General features: G+C 53.8%; 1 protein-coding gene across 17 annotated transcripts; it reads left to right on the forward strand.

Annotated features, from left to right (window-relative positions):
• Window positions 1-1,011: 1,011 nt before the first annotated feature.
• On the forward strand, window positions 1,012-17,250 carry ZSWIM8 (zinc finger SWIM-type containing 8). Of its 17 annotated transcripts, none has more exons than XM_034930814.3 (27): window positions 1,193-1,537; window positions 4,130-4,283; window positions 4,556-4,650; window positions 4,827-4,999; window positions 5,171-5,278; window positions 5,410-5,491; window positions 5,626-5,746; window positions 6,426-6,627; window positions 6,775-6,950; window positions 7,310-8,004; window positions 8,107-8,303; window positions 9,037-9,168; window positions 9,316-9,495; window positions 9,598-9,781; window positions 9,992-10,090; window positions 10,999-11,123; window positions 12,234-12,474; window positions 12,573-12,731; window positions 12,836-13,064; window positions 13,240-13,529; window positions 13,689-13,912; window positions 14,462-14,950; window positions 15,472-15,655; window positions 15,757-15,933; window positions 16,097-16,216; window positions 16,541-16,651; window positions 16,773-17,250. In XM_034930814.3, the coding sequence occupies exons 1-27, from the start codon at window positions 1,330-1,332 to the stop codon at window positions 17,231-17,233; spliced, it is 5,616 nt and encodes a 1,871-aa protein (XP_034786705.1). In that variant the 5' UTR covers window positions 1,193-1,329; the 3' UTR covers window positions 17,234-17,250. The 17 variants fall into 17 exon arrangements, with proteins under 17 accessions (XP_034786708.1, XP_034786710.1, XP_014201971.2 ...); XM_063607725.1 differs by having other exon boundaries at window positions 10,007-10,090; XM_055093006.2 differs by having other exon boundaries at window positions 1,194-1,537; window positions 15,472-15,631; window positions 16,473-16,651.
• The last annotated feature ends 24 nt before the right edge of the window (window positions 17,251-17,274 follow it).

Consider the following 17,274-nt stretch of genomic DNA (forward strand, 5'->3'; position numbering starts at 1 on the left):
GGGTTTCACCGTGTTAGCCAGGATGGTCTTGATCTCCTGACCTCGTGATTTGCCCGCCTCAGCCTCCCAAAGTGCTAGGATTACAGGCGTAAGCCACCGCGCCTGGCCTTAGGAGTTCTTAACCTAGGTCAATAGACTCCAGTTAAGACGTCTGTGAACTTGGGGGATAATTTATATTTTTAACTCCAACTGAAATTTAGCATTTCAGTCAGGGCTATGGAAAACAAACCACAGTAACATTATCAAAACCTATATGAAATCATGGTATTTTCATACCATGTTACAGTTGGTTACAAATATCTCAAAAAGCATTTATACTCATCACTAGCTTCAAAATTATGATAGTTACTACGCTTCCTCCTAGATCTTGTCATTTAATGTGTGAATAAAGGAGCACTATTACGTTACAGATTTGTTCTATTAATAGTTTAATAATTGTATTTAAACAACTGGTTTCCTTTGTAATTCTTGGTATTTTGTGCATTTGTAAACGATCTGAGAAGGGGGTCCAGAAACCTACCTAGACTGCTAAAGGGTCCATGGCACAAAAAAAGGTTGAGTTACTAGATCCAAAGGCCGTATGGACAAACAGTACAACCATTTCCTGAAATCAAATGCATTCTTTTCTGATGTTTCCCCAGTTAGACCCTATAAAAAGTTCGGCTGGATTGCAGACTTCTGGACTACGATTCCCAGAAGGTGGTGCGACCCTGGGGCCTATCCAGAGTTAAGACAATAACTCCATCCAATAGTTCCTGTCCTCTCCTGACAGCCTACAATTCCCAACATGCATGGCGGCTGTTTATGCCTTGGGGACATTATGGACTCCGAGTTATTGCTGGGATCTGTAGTTGCTTCGTATAACGTTGGGAGTTGGCTTCCTCTTATGATGTCTGAGGGTGGGCTCGAGGGAAAAAAAGCAAATGCAGCCATTAAATAAAAGTGTCCCCTACATCCGCCCGTACCCGATCCGGATCCCGAGCGCGCGAGGGCGGAAGTGGTGGTGGCCCGCGCGGCCGGAAGTCCAGATCAGCTGATGGGGGAGGCGGCTCCGCAAGCCGCCTAGAGGCCCTAGCCGCCGAGCGCTTCGTCCCGGACCTAAGTCTCGGAGACTGGCCAAGATCACCGCTTGCACCGCGCTGTTGGGCGAGGCCCGGTCCCGTCTCTTTCCCAGGCCTGAGATTCTCGCCCGGCACGGCCGCCCTGAGCGCCCCGGCCACCCCCAGCCCCGGCTCGCCCCTCAGGCCCCGGGCCTCCCCTCAACCCCCGGCCGGCGGCCCAGGCCCCGGATCCGCGGGGGGGGACCCGGCCCCGGGGGGTGCGGGCCCCATGGAGCTGATGTTTGCAGAGTGGGAGGACGGAGAGCGCTTCTCATTCGAGGATTCGGACCGTTTTGAGGAGGATTCACTCTGTTCCTTCATCTCCGAGGCCGAGAGCCTCTGCCAGAACTGGCGGGGATGGCGCAAACAGTCAGCGGGGCCCAATTCCCCCACTGGCGGCGGTGGCGGAGGTGGCAGTGGCGGTACCAGAATGCGAGGTGAGAGTGAGTTGGGGGGAAGAGGAGCGGCAGGCCCTGCTTGGGCCTCGCTCGGGAGCTGTCCGGGACCAGGAGCTGTCCCCGACCAAGAGCTCTCTTCAACCAGGGGAAGAAAGGGGAGCTGTCCCCGGCCGGGAGCTGTCCCCGACTGGGAGCTGTCCCAAGCTTAGAACAGACTTCAGAACTCGCTTTTCCGGCCTTCCTGGGGTGGGCTGGCTTCTCCACACCTGTGTGTGGGTGTGGGGGTGTGTGTGTGTGTGTGTGTGTGCGCGCGCGTGCGCGCGCTGTGACAGGGAGATCCTGTGGACAGAAAGTAAATCTTTCGTCACTCCTTTGCCTTAGAGAGGGGATAAGGGAGAAGAATCTTGTCTTTGACTTGGGAATACTTAAGTGAGTTCAGTCTGAGGCATACCGGAAAGTAGAGAGAAGAGAATGTGGGTAGGGGGCTGATTGTGAAGAAGTGACCACTTGTGGCTTGTCACCGCATTGCAAAGTGCATTGGGAGCTTCTTGATTCGGGGTGATGATCTCTGATCCCAGAAGCACCAAGAAGGGATCCCACCCAGAGGAAAATAGAGGTGAACTGGCCTGCCAGAGATTCCATAGTTCATAGGTTTAGATCATAGACTTTGCTTCTGGCCATGTCAAATATCTGTCAGAAGCCAAGGCTGGGACTTGCCTGCTGTGCCTTCCTCATGGCACAGTTTTTGTCCTGGTCCTCAGTGGAAGCTGGCTTTTTTCAGCAGTTGAGATGTTTAATTTGTGTGATTCTACTCAGGCCTTTCCAAGAGTCCTGTTTTCCAAACTGGCTTGTGGAGATTTCTGGTGCTCCTTTGGGACAGAGAGAAATTTACATATATCACTTTTTTTTTTTTTTTTTTTTGAGACGGAGTTTTGCTCTTGTTGCCCAGGCTGGAGTGCAATGGCACGATCTCGGCTCACCGCAACCTCCGCCTCCCCAGTTCAAGCGATTATCCTGCCTCAGCCTCCTGAGTAGCTGGGATTACAGGCATGTGTCACCACGCCCGGCTAATTTTTGTATTTTTAGTGGAGACCGGGTTTCTCCATGTTGGTCAGGCTGGTCTTGAACTCCCGACCTTAGGTGATCTGCCCGCCTCGGCCTCCCGAATTGCTGGGATTACAGGCGTGAGCCACCGCGCCCGGCATATATATCACTTTTTAGGAGTGGCGGACTGGTGGCATTCAGCTTCAGTTGGAGACAGGATATGGCCTGTGTACACACACACAAACACACACAGATCATAGGCAGTTTTACCGTGGGTCTTCTGTGGCCTTCTGGCTTCTTTCATATTTGAGTATGTGGGTGGTCTTGGGGCTTAGTGCTCCCTCACTTTGAGGGAAGTAACTGAAGTCATAGTGATGAAGATTGTTAACATATTGGTATCTTCCTGGTCAGGTTAAAATCTGGGAAAACATGCCATATTACCCCAGTCCCCCCACTTCAGTCACTGACTTGTAAAATAAAGGGGTTGGCCAGGTGCGGTGGCTCGTGCCTGTAATCCCAGTACTTTGGGAGGCCGAGTCGGGTGGATCACTTGTGGTCAGGAGTTTGAGACCAGCTTGGCCAACATGGTGAAACCCCATCTCTACTAAAAATACAAAAGATTCGCTGGGTGTGTTGGCACCCGCTTGTAATCTCAGCTACTTGGGAGGCTGAGGTGGGAGGTAAGTTTGAACCCAGGAGGGAGAGGTTGTGGTGAGCCAAGATGGCACCATTGCACTCCAGCCTGGGTGACAGAGTGAGACTTCATCTCAAAATAAATAAATAAAAATCAAAAAAATAAAATAAAGGGGTTAACTCTTCTAAAAAGGTTCTTTTTAATTCTATGATTTTCTGATCTATTAATGTGACTAGCAATTTTGTGAGATGTAGTTTGTCATGTTATCACTACTTTTTGGTTAAAACACTGTGGAAAACCTTGAGTGGTAACTTTATCTTAGTTCAGGTGATTCCAGTTGCAGCAGTAGCTAGGTGCCCTGCGATAACTCTCTCCCCTTGAGGGTTTCCAGTGTGGGAAGTTGTCATTTAGGTGCGCCAAAAGTGGTCTGGCCTCTCGTGCTTCTTGAGATCCCTTCTGTGGGCTCTGGTCTATCTTGTCTCCTTAGCTGGGGGCCTACAGTCATCTAGAGTAAAAGGGATGGTTAAAAAAAAAAAAAAAGGCAATCGGAGGCAAGAATGCCAGAGGAGAGACATTAACCATGTAATTTGAATTTAAAATGCTCGTGGAATATGGGAAATTCAGTGCTGAGCCATGTGAGCAGGGTTACTTGCTAGGGTCCTGGAACACACCTGTCTGGCCAGGAGTTTCTTAAGATATCTCTGGTATCTTCTGTTCTAGACCTTAGGTGTAGCCGGCTGTGGGCTGGGGATTGTCCAGCTCCCCTTTCCCATATGGAGCCTTAAGGGTTAGTGTATCCTGATAGGGGGATCCCTAGGACTTTCATCCAGGTCTCTTCTTTCTTTCATAGTGAAGATGAGGCCCAGGATGTTGTACTGGCATGAGTGCCAAGAAACCATGGCCCTTTTCATTTCCTGTTCTCTTTCCCCTGATCCCAACCATTGTTTGCAAAGATGGACTGGTGATCCCATTGGTGGAGCTGTCAGCAAAGCAGGTGGCATTTCATATCCCATTTGAAGTGGTGGAGAAAGTTTACCCACCAGTGCCTGAGCAGCTACAGCTCCGAATTGCTTTTTGGAGCTTCCCTGAGAATGAAGAGGACATTCGGTGAGGCCAAAGGACTGATGGTGGGGAGTGGGGTCCTGATACTCCACACTGTCTGCTGGGTTTCCCATAGAACAAAGGAGACATTGTATTTGGGGCAGTGGTAAGAGGAAGACAAGGGAGGGATTGCCTGGGATTCCACTCCCTCCCCCCCACCCCCCGCCCTGGGGAAGGAGTGAGGCTAGGGAGAGAGTGCCTAGGGCATTGTGGTCTCTGACAGGGTCTGCCAAAGGTTATTTGCTGAGTTGTGGCTGTGTCCTCTTCTTCACCCCCAGGCTGTATTCGTGCCTGGCCAATGGCAGTGCGGATGAGTTTCAGCGAGGGGATCAGCTCTTCCGCATGCGGGCTGTGAAGGACCCATTGCAGATAGGTGAGTGGGCCATCATGCCATGTGGCACATCCTGCTCCTCCCATCCCCTGGCTTATGAAGTAAGAACACACCGCAAGAAGCTGGAGCATGTTGTCTGAATAACTGCAGGGCCAGGGTCAAGGGCAGAGACCCAGGTCCTGACAGCACTCCCTGACCATGCCCCCATTTCTCCCCAGGGTTCCACCTGAGTGCTACAGTGGTGCCACCTCAGATGGTCCCTCCTAAAGGGGCCTACAACGTGGCTGTGATGTTTGACCGCTGCCGGGTCACTTCCTGCAGCTGTACCTGTGGGGCTGGGGCCAAATGGTGCACCCACGTCGTGGCACTCTGTCTCTTCCGCATCCACAACGTGAGGCCCTCCCAATTTATCCCGGCCCTATCCTACACTCCATCCCCCCCTTCTCTGCTGCATGCCTGGCTACAATGTGAGCCCCCTCGCCTCCCCTACTCTGCCTCTCTGTCCCCCAGCTCCAGCAAACCTGTTCTCAGATTGTTCCATTTTTCTCTGTGTCCCCTTCAGGCTTCTGCAGTCTGCCTGCGAGCCCCAGTCTCAGAGTCCCTGTCCCGGCTACAGAGGGACCAGCTGCAAAAGTTTGCTCAGTACCTCATCAGTGAGCTCCCTCAGCAGGTGGGTGAGGTCGGCACCCCCTCCTGCAATTAGCTCCGGGCCAGGCCGCATAGCAGCCTTCCTGTTAGGCCCAGGCCTCCATGGGTTCACCTAGGCCGTGTTCTGCCTGCCTCTGTCTCTTTCTCCCTCAGATCCTCCCCACAGCTCAGCGTCTCCTGGACGAACTCCTGTCTTCCCAGTCAACAGCCATCAATACAGTGTGTGGAGCTCCGGGTGAGTGTGGTGAGAAAGATTGGCAGTAGGAAGAAAGCAAGCTTGTAGTGCAGAGCGCCATTTACTCAAGACTTGCTGTTGTCAGGCAAATCCAGGCCCCTATCTCTAGATGACTGACTGCCTGTCATCCTCAGACCCCACAGCAGGGCCCTCAGCATCGGACCAGAGTACTTGGTATCTGGATGAATCGACACTCACTGACAACATCAAAAAGACACTGCACAAGTTCTGTGGCCCCTCCCCTGTGGTCTTCAGGTAAATCGGATCTCTGCATACCTGTGTCTGTGGTGGAGGGGGAGCGTCCCTCAGGCTGATGACAGATCCTTTCTTCTATTCATGCCTGTGACCCCTACCTTTTATTCCCTGAACTGGCACAGTGCCTGGCACACAGTTGTCACTAACGAATTGATGGAAGATGATGACCTTGTACAGTCACAGAGTGGTCTGCTCTTACCTAGCAAGAGTTCCTTTTCTTCTTTTGATAGATCAGGAAATGGAAACAGAGAAAGATTTAAAGAGTTTTTGTGGCTGGGGGCGGTGGCTCATACCTATAATCCCAGCATTTTGGGAGGCCGACGTGGGCAGATCACCTAAGGTCAGGAGTTCGAGACCAGCCTGGCCAACATGGCGAATCTCCATCTCTACTAAAAAAACAAAAATTAGCCAGGCGTGGTGGCGGGCGCCTGTAATCTCAGCTACTTGGGAGGCTGAGGCAGGAGAATTGCTTGAACCCGGGAGGTGGAGGTTGCAGTGAGGTGAGATCGCGCCATTGCACTCAAGCCTGGGCGACAGAGCAAGACTTGGTCTCAAAAAAAAAAATTTTGTTACAGATGTCTTTTTCCCTCTATCTTCTGTATTTTGGGGCTGGAAGCCCTTTTAGGTTTCATTCAGCCCCGTCTTACTGTCATGGTTTTCTGTTCCTCTGCTTTTACAGTGATGTGAACTCCATGTATCTGTCTTCCACGGAGCCGCCAGCCGCTGCTGAATGGGCATGTCTGCTGCGCCCTCTGAGGGGCCGTGAGCCAGAGGGCGTCTGGAACCTGCTAAGCATCGTGCGGGAGATGTTCAAGCGGAGGGACAGCAATGCTGCCCCCTTGTTGGAAATCCTCACTGACCAGTGCCTCACCTATGAACAGGTAATCACTCAGCGTTGGGGAGCCCCGTGGTAGCTCATTCTTTCCCTCCCCCTGCCTCATCCTCCTCTTGCTGAAATGGACTCTGGGAGGGCTACTCTGCCTTTCTCTGAGCTCTCAGGTGCAGCTCACAGCCTTCTTTGTCTCCAGATAACAGGTTGGTGGTATAGCGTACGTACCTCAGCCTCACACAGCAGTGCCAGTGGGCACACGGGCCGTAGCAACGGGCAGTCAGAGGTGGCAGCCCATGCCTGTGCCAGCATGTGTGACGAGATGGTCACACTGTGGAGGCTGGCCGTGCTGGACCCTGCACTCAGCCCCCAGCGGTGAGTCTCCCCTGAGGCTCACCACAGAACTGAGCCTGGGCCAGCTCAGGACAGACTGAGCCTTCATTTCCTTGTTTGCAGAGACATACCATGATTTTAGTCCTCGGGAAACGGGAGGTGCTGAGCACTGGTGTTAGCAGTGATTTACGAGTCCTTTTTCTGAGAGGCTTTCATCCTTCCTTCCCCTAAATAACACCCACTTTTCAAAATTCTCCAGTGTTTCAGTGATGCTTATGGGGCTGGGTCAAGAAGTACTTTCCTGTGTCCTTTCCCCATGCCCCTCTTTGGGGTGTACACCTACTCCATGCCCATCCTTTCCCAGTAGCCCCTCAGCAGCCTCCTGCCCCTTGTTCCCACAGGCGCCGGGAACTGTGTACGCAGCTGCGGCAGTGGCAACTGAAGGTGATTGAGAACGTCAAGCGGGGCCAACACAAGAAGACGCTGGAGCGGCTCTTCCCTGGCTTCCGGCCAGCGGTGGAGGCCTGCTACTTCAACTGGGAAGAGGCCTACCCACTTCCTGGTGTCACCTACAGCGGCACTGACAGGAAGCTGGCACTGTGCTGGGCCCGGGCCCTGCCCTCTCGGCCAGGTGCCTCCCGCTCTGGGGGCCTGGAGGAATCCCGGGACCGGCCCCGACCCCTTCCTACTGAGCCAGCTGTGCGGCCCAAGGAGCCTGGGACCAAGCGAAAGGGCTTGGGTGAGGGGGTCCCCTCATCACAGCGGGGTCCCCGCCGCCTCTCAGCTGAAGGGGGAGATAAAGCTCTACATAAGATGGGTCCAGGTGGGGGCAAAGCCAAGGCACTGGGCGGGGCTGGCAGTGGGAGCAAGGGCTCAGCAGGTGGCGGAAGCAAGCGACGGCTGAGCAGCGAAGACAGCTCCCTGGAGCCAGACCTGGCTGAGATGAGCCTGGATGACAGCAGCCTGGCCCTGGGCGCAGAGGCCAGCACCTTCGAGGGATTCCCTGAGAGCCCTCCACCCTGTCCTCTCCACGGTGGCTCCCGAGGCCCTTCCACTTTCCTTCCTGAGCCCCCAGATACTTATGAAGAAGATGGTGGTGTGTACTTCTCGGAAGGGCCTGAGCCTCCCACAGCCTCTGTTGGCCCCCCTGGCCTACTGCCTGGGGATGTCTGTACCCAGGACGACCTCCCTTCTACAGATGAGAGTGGCAATGGGCTTCCCAAAACCAAAGAGGCAGCCCCTGCAGTTGGAGAGGAGGATGATGACTACCAGGCGTACTATCTGAATGCCCAGGATGGGGCTGGGGGCGAGGAAGAGAAGGCCGAGGGCGGGGCTGGGGAGGAGCACGACCTGTTTGCTGGGCTGAAGCCACTGGAACAGGAGAGTCGCATGGAGGTGAGGGGATGGAAGGAGGGAGGGCTGGGTGCTCCTTAGCCACAACTGGGAGGGGCTATCTAGCTCTAGTTGGGAGTGTCGGGACCATCAGCAGGATTGTGAGAACCCTGTTGCAGGCGCCGAACTGGTCTCCCTGCTTTCAGTCTCCTCACTTTTCTGCTTCCACGAGATTTTCCTGAAATGTGATGGTGTCACTCTGCTGCTTAAAACCCTTCAATGGGTTCCTGTTGCCCTTATGATAAAATGAAAGTGCTTGGCATGACCTGTGAGGGTCCACTTGATCTGGTCTTTGCCTGCTTTGCCAGCCTCACTTGGCTGCTCTGTCCTTTGCACTCCAGTCAGCTGAATCACTCATGTATCTGCCATGCTCTCTCTTGCCTCCAGGATTTTGGACAGATTGACCTTTCTGCCTGGAATGCTCTTCCCCATTAGCCCGTGTTTCTCCTTCAGGTCTCAGGGATCTTAAAGATCACTTCCTCTAGGGAGTCTCTCTGATACTGTCCCTGTGCCCCAAGATATCCCACCTGCTTCCCCTTGACCTTTCCCTGTAATAGCTGGCATCACGGTGGCATGTGTGTTTATGTATCTGTGTCTCTAACCAGAGCTCCTATGGAGCGGCACAGCGCCTGGCATGTAGCAGGTGTTCAAGGAATGTTGGCTGCATGAGTGAGCATGATGTCCTGCTCCTGGAAGTTGGGACTTTAACCTGTCTGGTCCCATGTCCTCCCTCCAGGTACTGTTTGCCTGTGCTGAGGCCCTGCATGCGCATGGCTATAGCAGTGAGGCCTCCCGTCTCACTGTGGAGCTTGCCCAGGATCTGCTAGCCAACCCACCCGACCTCAAGGTAGAGCCGCCCCCTGCCAAGGTGAGAGAGACCCCCTTCCTCTACCTTCCCCTCCCCCACTTACCCCCAACCTGCTCCTATGCCCCACCCCAAGTGAGAGCATCCTTCTACCTCCACCAAGGTAAGTCAGAATCATCTGCCTGTCTCCTGTGTTTCTTCCCTTTCTAGGGCAAGAAGAACAAGGTATCCACGAGCCGTCAGACCTGGGTGGCTACCAACACCCTGAGCAAGGCGGCCTTCCTGTTGACAGTGCTAAGTGAGCGTCCAGAGCACCACAACCTGGCCTTCCGAGTTGGCATGTTTGCCTTGGAGCTACAGAGGCCTCCAGCTTCTACCAAGGCCTTGGAGGTCAGAGGCTCCATCTCAGCCTTGTATTTCAGTCTCTTTAGAGCCTTGCACCTTGATCTCTATTGACACACCAGAGGTCTGAGCTCCTTCCTGTGCCCTCAGGTAAAGCTGGCATACCAGGAGTCTGAGGTGGCTGCCCTGCTCAAGAAGATCCCTCTGGGTCCAAGCGAGATGAGTACCATGCGGTGCCGGGCAGAGGAACTTCGGGAGGGGACACTCTGTGACTATCGGCCTGTGTTGCCTCTCATGCTGGCCAGTTTCATCTTTGACGTTCTCTGTGCTCCAGGTATGATGCCTGACCCTACAGTAAGTGGGGAACTGGGGTAGGGGTAGCTTTCTCTAAGAAAGACCAAGAGCCCCAAGTTTCTGAATCACCTTTAGGACCCATCAGGCAGCTTCATGGGTAGGTCTGTGATGATGAGGATTTTGGGTTCCCCTGTATTTTTTCCCATGCATGATACTTCTGTCTGCCTGACTTACCCCAACTTTTATACAGTGGTTTCTCCCACAGGTTCCCGGCCCCCAAGTCGCAACTGGAACAGCGAGACACCTGGGGATGAGGAGCTGGGATTTGAAGCAGCAGTTGCTGCCTTGGGTGAGTCTTGAGCATATCAGCGAGCTAAGCCTGGTTCAGGTCTTGAAGGACATGAGACCTGTGCCTTGTTCTGAAGGGCTGTATGGTAATGGGAAGGTCAGGATGACACGTGTGAGCCAACTAGTGCCTGTAAGACAGGAATTCAGGGCAAAAATGTGTGCTATATGGCTGGGCGTGGTGGCCCATGCTTGTAATCGCAGCGCTTTGGGAGGCTGAAGCAGGAGGATTGTTTGAGCTCAGGAGTTCATGACCAGCCTGGGCAACCTAGCAAGACCTCATCTCTACTAAAAAAAAAAAAAAAAAAAAAAAAAAAAAAAAAAAAAATTAGCCAGGTGTGGTGGCACATGCCTTGTGCTGCCAGCTACTCCAGAGGCTGAAGTGGGAGAATTGCTTTAGCCTGGAGATTGAGGCTGCAGTGAACTGTGATTGCACCACTGCCCTCTAGCCTGGGCAACAGAGTGAAACCTTGTCTCAAACAAAGAAAAAAAAAATTGTGTGCTATGGGTATTGGGTATTGTAAGGGCAGCGAAACAAAAATCTAGGGAAAGGCCTAAGGGAAGTGGTAGAATATGGAATGTGGGTTAAAAGATCAGTAGGTCCTAGACCAGCGAACACCATGAGTAAATACACAACGCAATCAAGTTTTCATGAGAATGAGGAGGCCAGCTTCCCTAAAATGATAAGTACATGCTGGGTAAGCAGATTGGACCTGGTTATGAAGGTTTTGAAAAGCACACCAGAGCTTAGGCTGGATATAATAGTCAACGAGGACTTCTATAGGTGATGTGGGTTGGACCAAGGGAACCCCTTACTTCATATGCTGATGGCTTGGGAACCCTGGCCTCTTACCTTTGCTGTCTTGGGAATTATGACTACTCTCAATCCCCATAAGGTCCTCTTTCTCACAGGCATGAAGACAACAGTGAGTGAGGCAGAACATCCCCTCTTATGTGAAGGCACACGTCGGGAGAAGGGTGACCTGGCATTAGCACTAATGATCACTTACAAGGACGACCAGGCCAAGCTTAAGAAGGTAAGATACTGGGGCTGGGTGCGGTGGCTCATGCCTGTAATCCCAGCAGTTTGGGAGGCAGAGGCGGGCGGATGGCTTGAGCCCAGGAGTTTGAGACAAGCCTGGGCAACATGGCGAAACCCCGTCTCTACCAAAAAATACAAAAAATTAGCAGCTGGGTGTGGTGGCACATGCCTGTAGTCCCAGCTACTCGGGAGGCTGAGGTGGGAGGATTGCTTGAACCCAGTAGGCAGAGGTTGCAATGAGCTGGGTTCACGCCACTGCACTCCAGCCTGGGTGACAGAGCAAGACCCTGTCTCAAAAAAAAAAAAAAAAAAAAAAGGCAAGGTACTGGGGCCTTTGACAGGCAGAGAAAGAGAGCACATTTTACTACCTTTCTCAGGGAGTTTCCAGTACAATGAGAAAAGTGCTATTTTAGGCTGGGTGCAGTGGCTCATGCCTGTAATCTCAGCACTTTGGGAAGCAGAGGCGGGAGGATCGTTTGAGACCAACCTGGCCAACATAGTGAGACCCTGTCTCTACAAAAAATTAGAAAATTAGCCGGGCATGGTGGCGCGCGCCTGTAGTCCCAGCTACTCGGGAGGCTGAGGTGGGAGAATTGCTTGAGCCCAGGAGTTTGAGGCTACAGTGAGCTATAATCATACCACTGCACTCCAGCCTGGGCAACAGAGCGAGACCCTGTCTCTTAAAAAAAAAAGAAGAAGAAGAAAAAAAGAAAAGTGCTCTTCTGCCCATAGGAGGTAAGTAGGGAATCTTGGGGACATCTCATAAAGAATAAGAGAAGACCAATGGTTCTTATAGGAGTGCTTGGGCATGGGGTGGAAGAAGAGAAGCAGAGGGCATAAAGTCATTCATTCACTTATTTCAGTATTTATTGACTATCAGTATATTCTGCCCTGTGGTGTTAATGGAGGATACCAAGATATGTTGGGGTTAAATAAGTTATAAAAAGACATGTAAACCAGGAGGTCATCCTGTGGTTGTAACTGGGGAAGGCTCCCTGAGGATGTAGCAATTGGCTGTTTCAAGGAGAAAGGAAGGTAATAGAAGTCAGGAGCTAAAGGGCATCCTGTCACTGCTTCTCTGGAGGTCACTGCTTCTGTCTTCCAGATCTTAGACAAACTCTTGGACCGAGAGAGCCAGACACATAAGCCACAGACGCTGAGTTCTTTCTACTCATCTAGCCGCCCAACCACAGCCAGCCAGAGGTCTCCTTCAAAGCACGGGGGCCCATCTGCCCCAGGGGCCCTGCAACCACTGACCTCAGGCTCTGCAGGGCCTGCTCAACCAGGGAGTGTGGCAGGGGCTGGGCCAGGCCCCACTGAGGGCTTCACAGAGAAGAATGTGCCTGGTGAGGTGGGGGCACTGGGCAGGGGGGATGAATGGTGTGGACCTATGTTGAGGTCCCCTTTCCTGGGCTCATCCCAGCGTCCTGTTTTCCTCACCTAGAGAGTTCCCCACATTCCCCCTGTGAGGGTCTTCCATCTGAGGCAGCTTTGACCCCAAGGCCAGAAGGGAAGGTTCCTAGCCGCTTGGCACTTGGCAGTCGTGGAGGCTATAATGGACGGGGATGGGGGTCCCCAGGACGGCCTAAGAAGAAGCACACAGGTAGGATAGCCTGTGGGCTAGCATAGAGGGAAGGATAATCCTGAAGGTTGGAGTCTAACATCTGGGACTCGTGACTTCTGAGACTGACTTCTCTTGGGGGTTAGGCATGGCCAGCATTGACAGCAGTGCCCCTGAAACAACATCGGATAGTTCCCCCACCTTAAGCCGGAGACCACTTCGAGGGGGCTGGGCCCCCACCTCCTGGGGTCGAGGTCAGGACAGTGACAGCATTAGCAGCTCTTCTTCGGACTCCCTGGGCTCCTCATCCTCCAGTGGAAGTCGCCGGGCCAGTGCCAGTGGAGGAGCCCGGGCGAAGACTGTTGAAGTTGGCAGGTCAGTGGGAAGAACTCCCCATCTTCCCTGATCTGGCCCACCCTCAGAGCCACACCCCTAGTGCAATCCAACCATTGTCTCCCAGCATCCTCACTTTCCCTGGTCCTTCCCAACCTACCTGGATACCCATTTCAAAGAAACCCCAACCCCCGTCCCTACCCCATTGCCCCTTCAGGTACAAGGGCCGCCGCCCCGAGAGTCATGCCCCTCATGTACCCAATCAGCCATCAGAGGCAGCTGCACACTTCTACTTCGAGCTGGCGAAGACAGTGCTGATCAAGGCAGGGGGCAACAGCAGCACTTCCATTTTCACACATCCATCTTCCTCAGGGGGCCACCAGGGTCCTCACCGCAACCTGCACCTTTGCGCCTTCGAGATTGGGCTTTATGCCCTTGGCCTGCACAACTTTGTTTCTCCCAACTGGCTCTCACGTACTTATTCTTCCCACGTTTCCTGGATTACAGGTAAATCATTTGACCTGACTTGGGTATGGGAGGGGGATTAATTGGTGGGGATAAGACCCTTATCTTTGTGGGGTTACTGATCTGATAAAAAGACATTATTCTCACACCCCAATGGTGCCCACACTAACCCAACTCTGCCCTTCTCTCCTTTCCCCTAAGGCCAGGCCATGGAGATAGGCAGCGCAGCCCTGACTATACTGGTAGAATGCTGGGATGGGCACCTGACACCCCCTGAGGTTGCATCCCTGGCTGACAGGGCATCACGGGCAAGAGACTCCAATATGGTGAGGGCGGCAGCAGAGCTGGCCCTGAGCTGCCTGCCTCACGCCCATGCATTGAACCCTAATGAGATCCAGCGGGCCCTGGTGCAGTGCAAGGAACAGGTATTTCTACGGGCAATCTGGGAACCTCTTCTGGGGCATCTGGGCAGGGAGGCTGGGCATGGGAAAGCTAAGGGCCCAGCTCTTGATTCCCGTATCCTGGAGTTTACAGATGATTGTTGGTCCTCTCATGGCAACATTTTACCCATTAATGTACTTTCACACCCATCTTTTCTTTACCTTACAACTCAAAGGTTAGGTTTATCTCTATTTTACAGATAAGGAAATGGAGGCCTACAGTTTAGGGACCAAGATGATCACTCAGGATAGAAAACTTAGGGAAGGCCTCATACATCTAAGACTTGAATGGGAGGGGGCTGTTAAATTAGTTTGGAACTGGGACTATAACCTGGGTCTTGACTCATTTTGGTCAGTATTTACTCAAGTGTGTGAAGCACTCACTGCTCTGATAATGGACTCTAAGCATTGACACTGACCTCTGATGACTCCCTGGGAATGAGACAGCTCTGAGGGAGACATTGGAATCTCATCTAACACCTTCCGTGTGGTAAAGGCCTTTCCCCCTTAACACTCTGTGCCCCTCTCTTCCAGGACAACCTGATGTTGGAGAAGGCCTGCATGGCAGTGGAAGAGGCAGCTAAGGGTGGGGGCGTGTACCCTGAAGTGTTGTTTGAGGTTGCTCACCAGTGGTTCTGGCTATATGAGCAAACTGCAGGTGGCTCATCCACAGCCCGTGAAGGGGCTACAAGCTGTAGTGCCAGTGGGATCAGGGCAGGTGGGGAAGCTGGGCGGGGTATGCCTGAGGGCAGAGGGGGCCCAGGGACTGAGCCGGTTACAGTGGCAGCGGCAGCAGTGACAGCAGCAGCCACAGTGGTGCCTGTCATATCGGTGGGGTCTAGTTTATACCCGGGTCCAGGACTGGGGCATGGCCACTCCCCTGGTCTGCACCCCTACACTGCTCTACAGCCCCACCTGCCCTGTAGCCCTCAGTATCTCACTCACCCAGCTCACCCTGCCCACCCCATGCCTCACATGCCCCGGCCTGCCGTCTTCCCTGTGCCCAGCTCTGCATACCCACAGGTGAGACCAGTGTTCTGCTGGGGGGTAAGGCATGGGAAAATACTGGGAATTCATAGGGGGTTGGAGTGGGTACTCTGGGAGTATAATTGGTCAGTCGGAGAGTCCTGGTGAGGTGGTGGGAGTCTGGGGGACCCAGCCCAACTAAAATAAAGAAATGATGGCCGGGCATGGTGGCTCATGCCTGTAATCCCAGCACTTTGAGAGGCCGATGTGGGTGGATCACTTGAGGTCAGGAGTTCGAGACCAGCCTGGCCAACATGGGGAAACCCCGTCTCTACTAAAAATTAGCTGAGTGCATGCCTGTAATCCCAGCTTCTTGGGAGGCTGAGATGGGAATCACTTGAACCTGGGAGGCAGAGGTTGCAGTGAGCCGATATCATGCCACTGCACTCCAGCCTGGAGGACAGAGCGAGACTCTGTCTCAAAAAAAACATGTCAGGATAGCAGCTTGTGGGGGTGAAGCACGAGAGCAACATCCTAATCAAGTTTGGCATCTTCCCCTTTCTTCTCCCTGCCCCTAGGGTGTTCATCCTGCATTCCTGGGGGCTCAGTACCCTTATTCAGTGACTCCTCCCTCACTTGCTGCCACTGCTGTGTCTTTCCCCGTTCCTTCCATGGCACCCATCACAGTACATCCCTACCACACAGAGCCAGGGCTTCCACTGCCCACCAGTGTGGCCTGTGAGTTGTGGGGCCAGGGAACAGGTGAATGGAGGGGAGGCACACTGGGCAGGGGAGGTGGGGAGGGAATGTTCTTTGTCTCTCTTTGGGCTCTGAGTTCCTTATATGGCTCTCACCCCACTTAGTGAGCAGTGTCCATCCAGCATCCACGTTTCCAGCCATCCAAGGTGCCTCACTGCCTGCCCTGACCACACAGCCCAGCCCTCTGGTGAGCGGAGGTTTTCCACCGCCCGAGGAGGAGACACACAGTCAGCCAGTCAATCCCCACAGCCTGCACCACCTGCATGCTGCCTACCGTGTCGGTGAGAGGACATCCCTTTCTGTGCTCCTACCTGCAGTTGTGCCAGTGGCTCTTCAGAGGACCCTTCCTCTAGCTCTTCATTTGTTTACTGTGGGGTCAGGTGGCAGGTTGGGGTAAAGGGTGAAGAGGATACACCCTACCATGTGCCCACCCTTATCTCCCAGGAATGCTGGCACTGGAGATGCTGGGTCGCCGGGCACACAACGATCACCCCAACAACTTCTCCCGCTCCCCCCCCTACACTGATGATGTCAAATGGTTGCTGGGGCTGGCAGCAAAGCTGGGTAACACCTCCCCTCCCTAGGACCATTGCCCCCCCCCACCTGCTCTCCCCACCTTCCTTATCCCAGACCTCCTTCCTAGCTCTTGCTCAGAGTTGAGGCCTTGGTCGGGTATGTGTGCGTGCGCGGGGGGCGGAGGGTTACCTCAGCTCCTGGGGTGGAGGGAGGCTCTCTGCCAGGCCAGAGCTGAGATCTGTAAGTTGGGTCCCTAGGGCAGAGGTGGCCACCCCCGTCTCATGCCCCTCCCCCTGCCCCCCAGGAGTGAACTACGTGCACCAGTTCTGTGTGGGGGCAGCCAAGGGGGTGCTGAGCCCGTTTGTGCTGCAGGAGATCGTCATGGAGACGTTGCAGCGGCTGAGTCCCGCTCATGCCCACAACCACCTGCGTGCCCCGGCCTTCCACCAACTGGTGCAGCGCTGCCAGCAGGCATACATGCAGGTGACAACCTAGAATTAATGGAGCAGGGTGGAGCACTTCCTGGGTGGTCTTGGACCAGAGGGAGGCAGGGCCTGTTTCTGTGCTTTGTACTAAGGCTCATCCTGCACACATCCTCCTCCAGTACATCCACCACCGCTTGATTCACCTGACTCCTGCGGACTACGACGACTTTGTGAATGCGATCCGGAGTGCCCGCAGCGCCTTCTGCCTGACGCCCATGGGCATGATGCAGTTCAACGACATCCTACAGAACCTCAAGCGCAGCAAACAGACCAAGGAGCTGTGGCAGCGGGTCTCACTCGAGATGGCCACCTTCTCCCCCTGAGTCTTTCACCCTTAGGGTCCTATACAGGGACCCAGGCCTGTGGCTATGGGGGCCCCTCACACAGGGGGAGTGAAACTTGGCTGGACAGATCATCCTCACTCAGTTCCCTGGTAGCCCAGACTGACAGCTGCTCTTGGGCTGTAGCTTGGGGCCAAGATGTCTCAGACCCTAGAAGCCTAGGGCTGGGGGAGACAGCCCTGTCTGGGAGGGGGCGTTGGGTGGCCTCTGGTATTTATTTGGCATTTATAAATATATAAACTCCTTTTTTACTCTAGTCGACCTGGGCCTTTCCCTTCTT

This window comes from Pan paniscus, chromosome 8, assembly GCF_029289425.2.
Source record: "Pan paniscus chromosome 8, NHGRI_mPanPan1-v2.0_pri, whole genome shotgun sequence".
In the NCBI taxonomy this organism is placed as follows: domain Eukaryota; kingdom Metazoa; phylum Chordata; class Mammalia; order Primates; family Hominidae; genus Pan; species Pan paniscus.

Bases quoted from the DNA above. Each gene is read 5' to 3' on its own strand.
- ZSWIM8 (XM_034930817.3), top strand. From the start codon at position 1,330: ATGGAGCTGATGTTTGCAGAGTGGGAGGACGGAGAGCGCTTCTCATTC. The intron at 9,169-9,315 runs GTGAGAGAGACC...TTCCCTTTCTAG, and splicing joins TAGAGCCGCCCCCTGCCAAG to GGCAAGAAGAACAAGGTATC. The intron at 16,652-16,772 runs GTGACAACCTAG...ATCCTCCTCCAG, and splicing joins GCCAGCAGGCATACATGCAG to TACATCCACCACCGCTTGAT.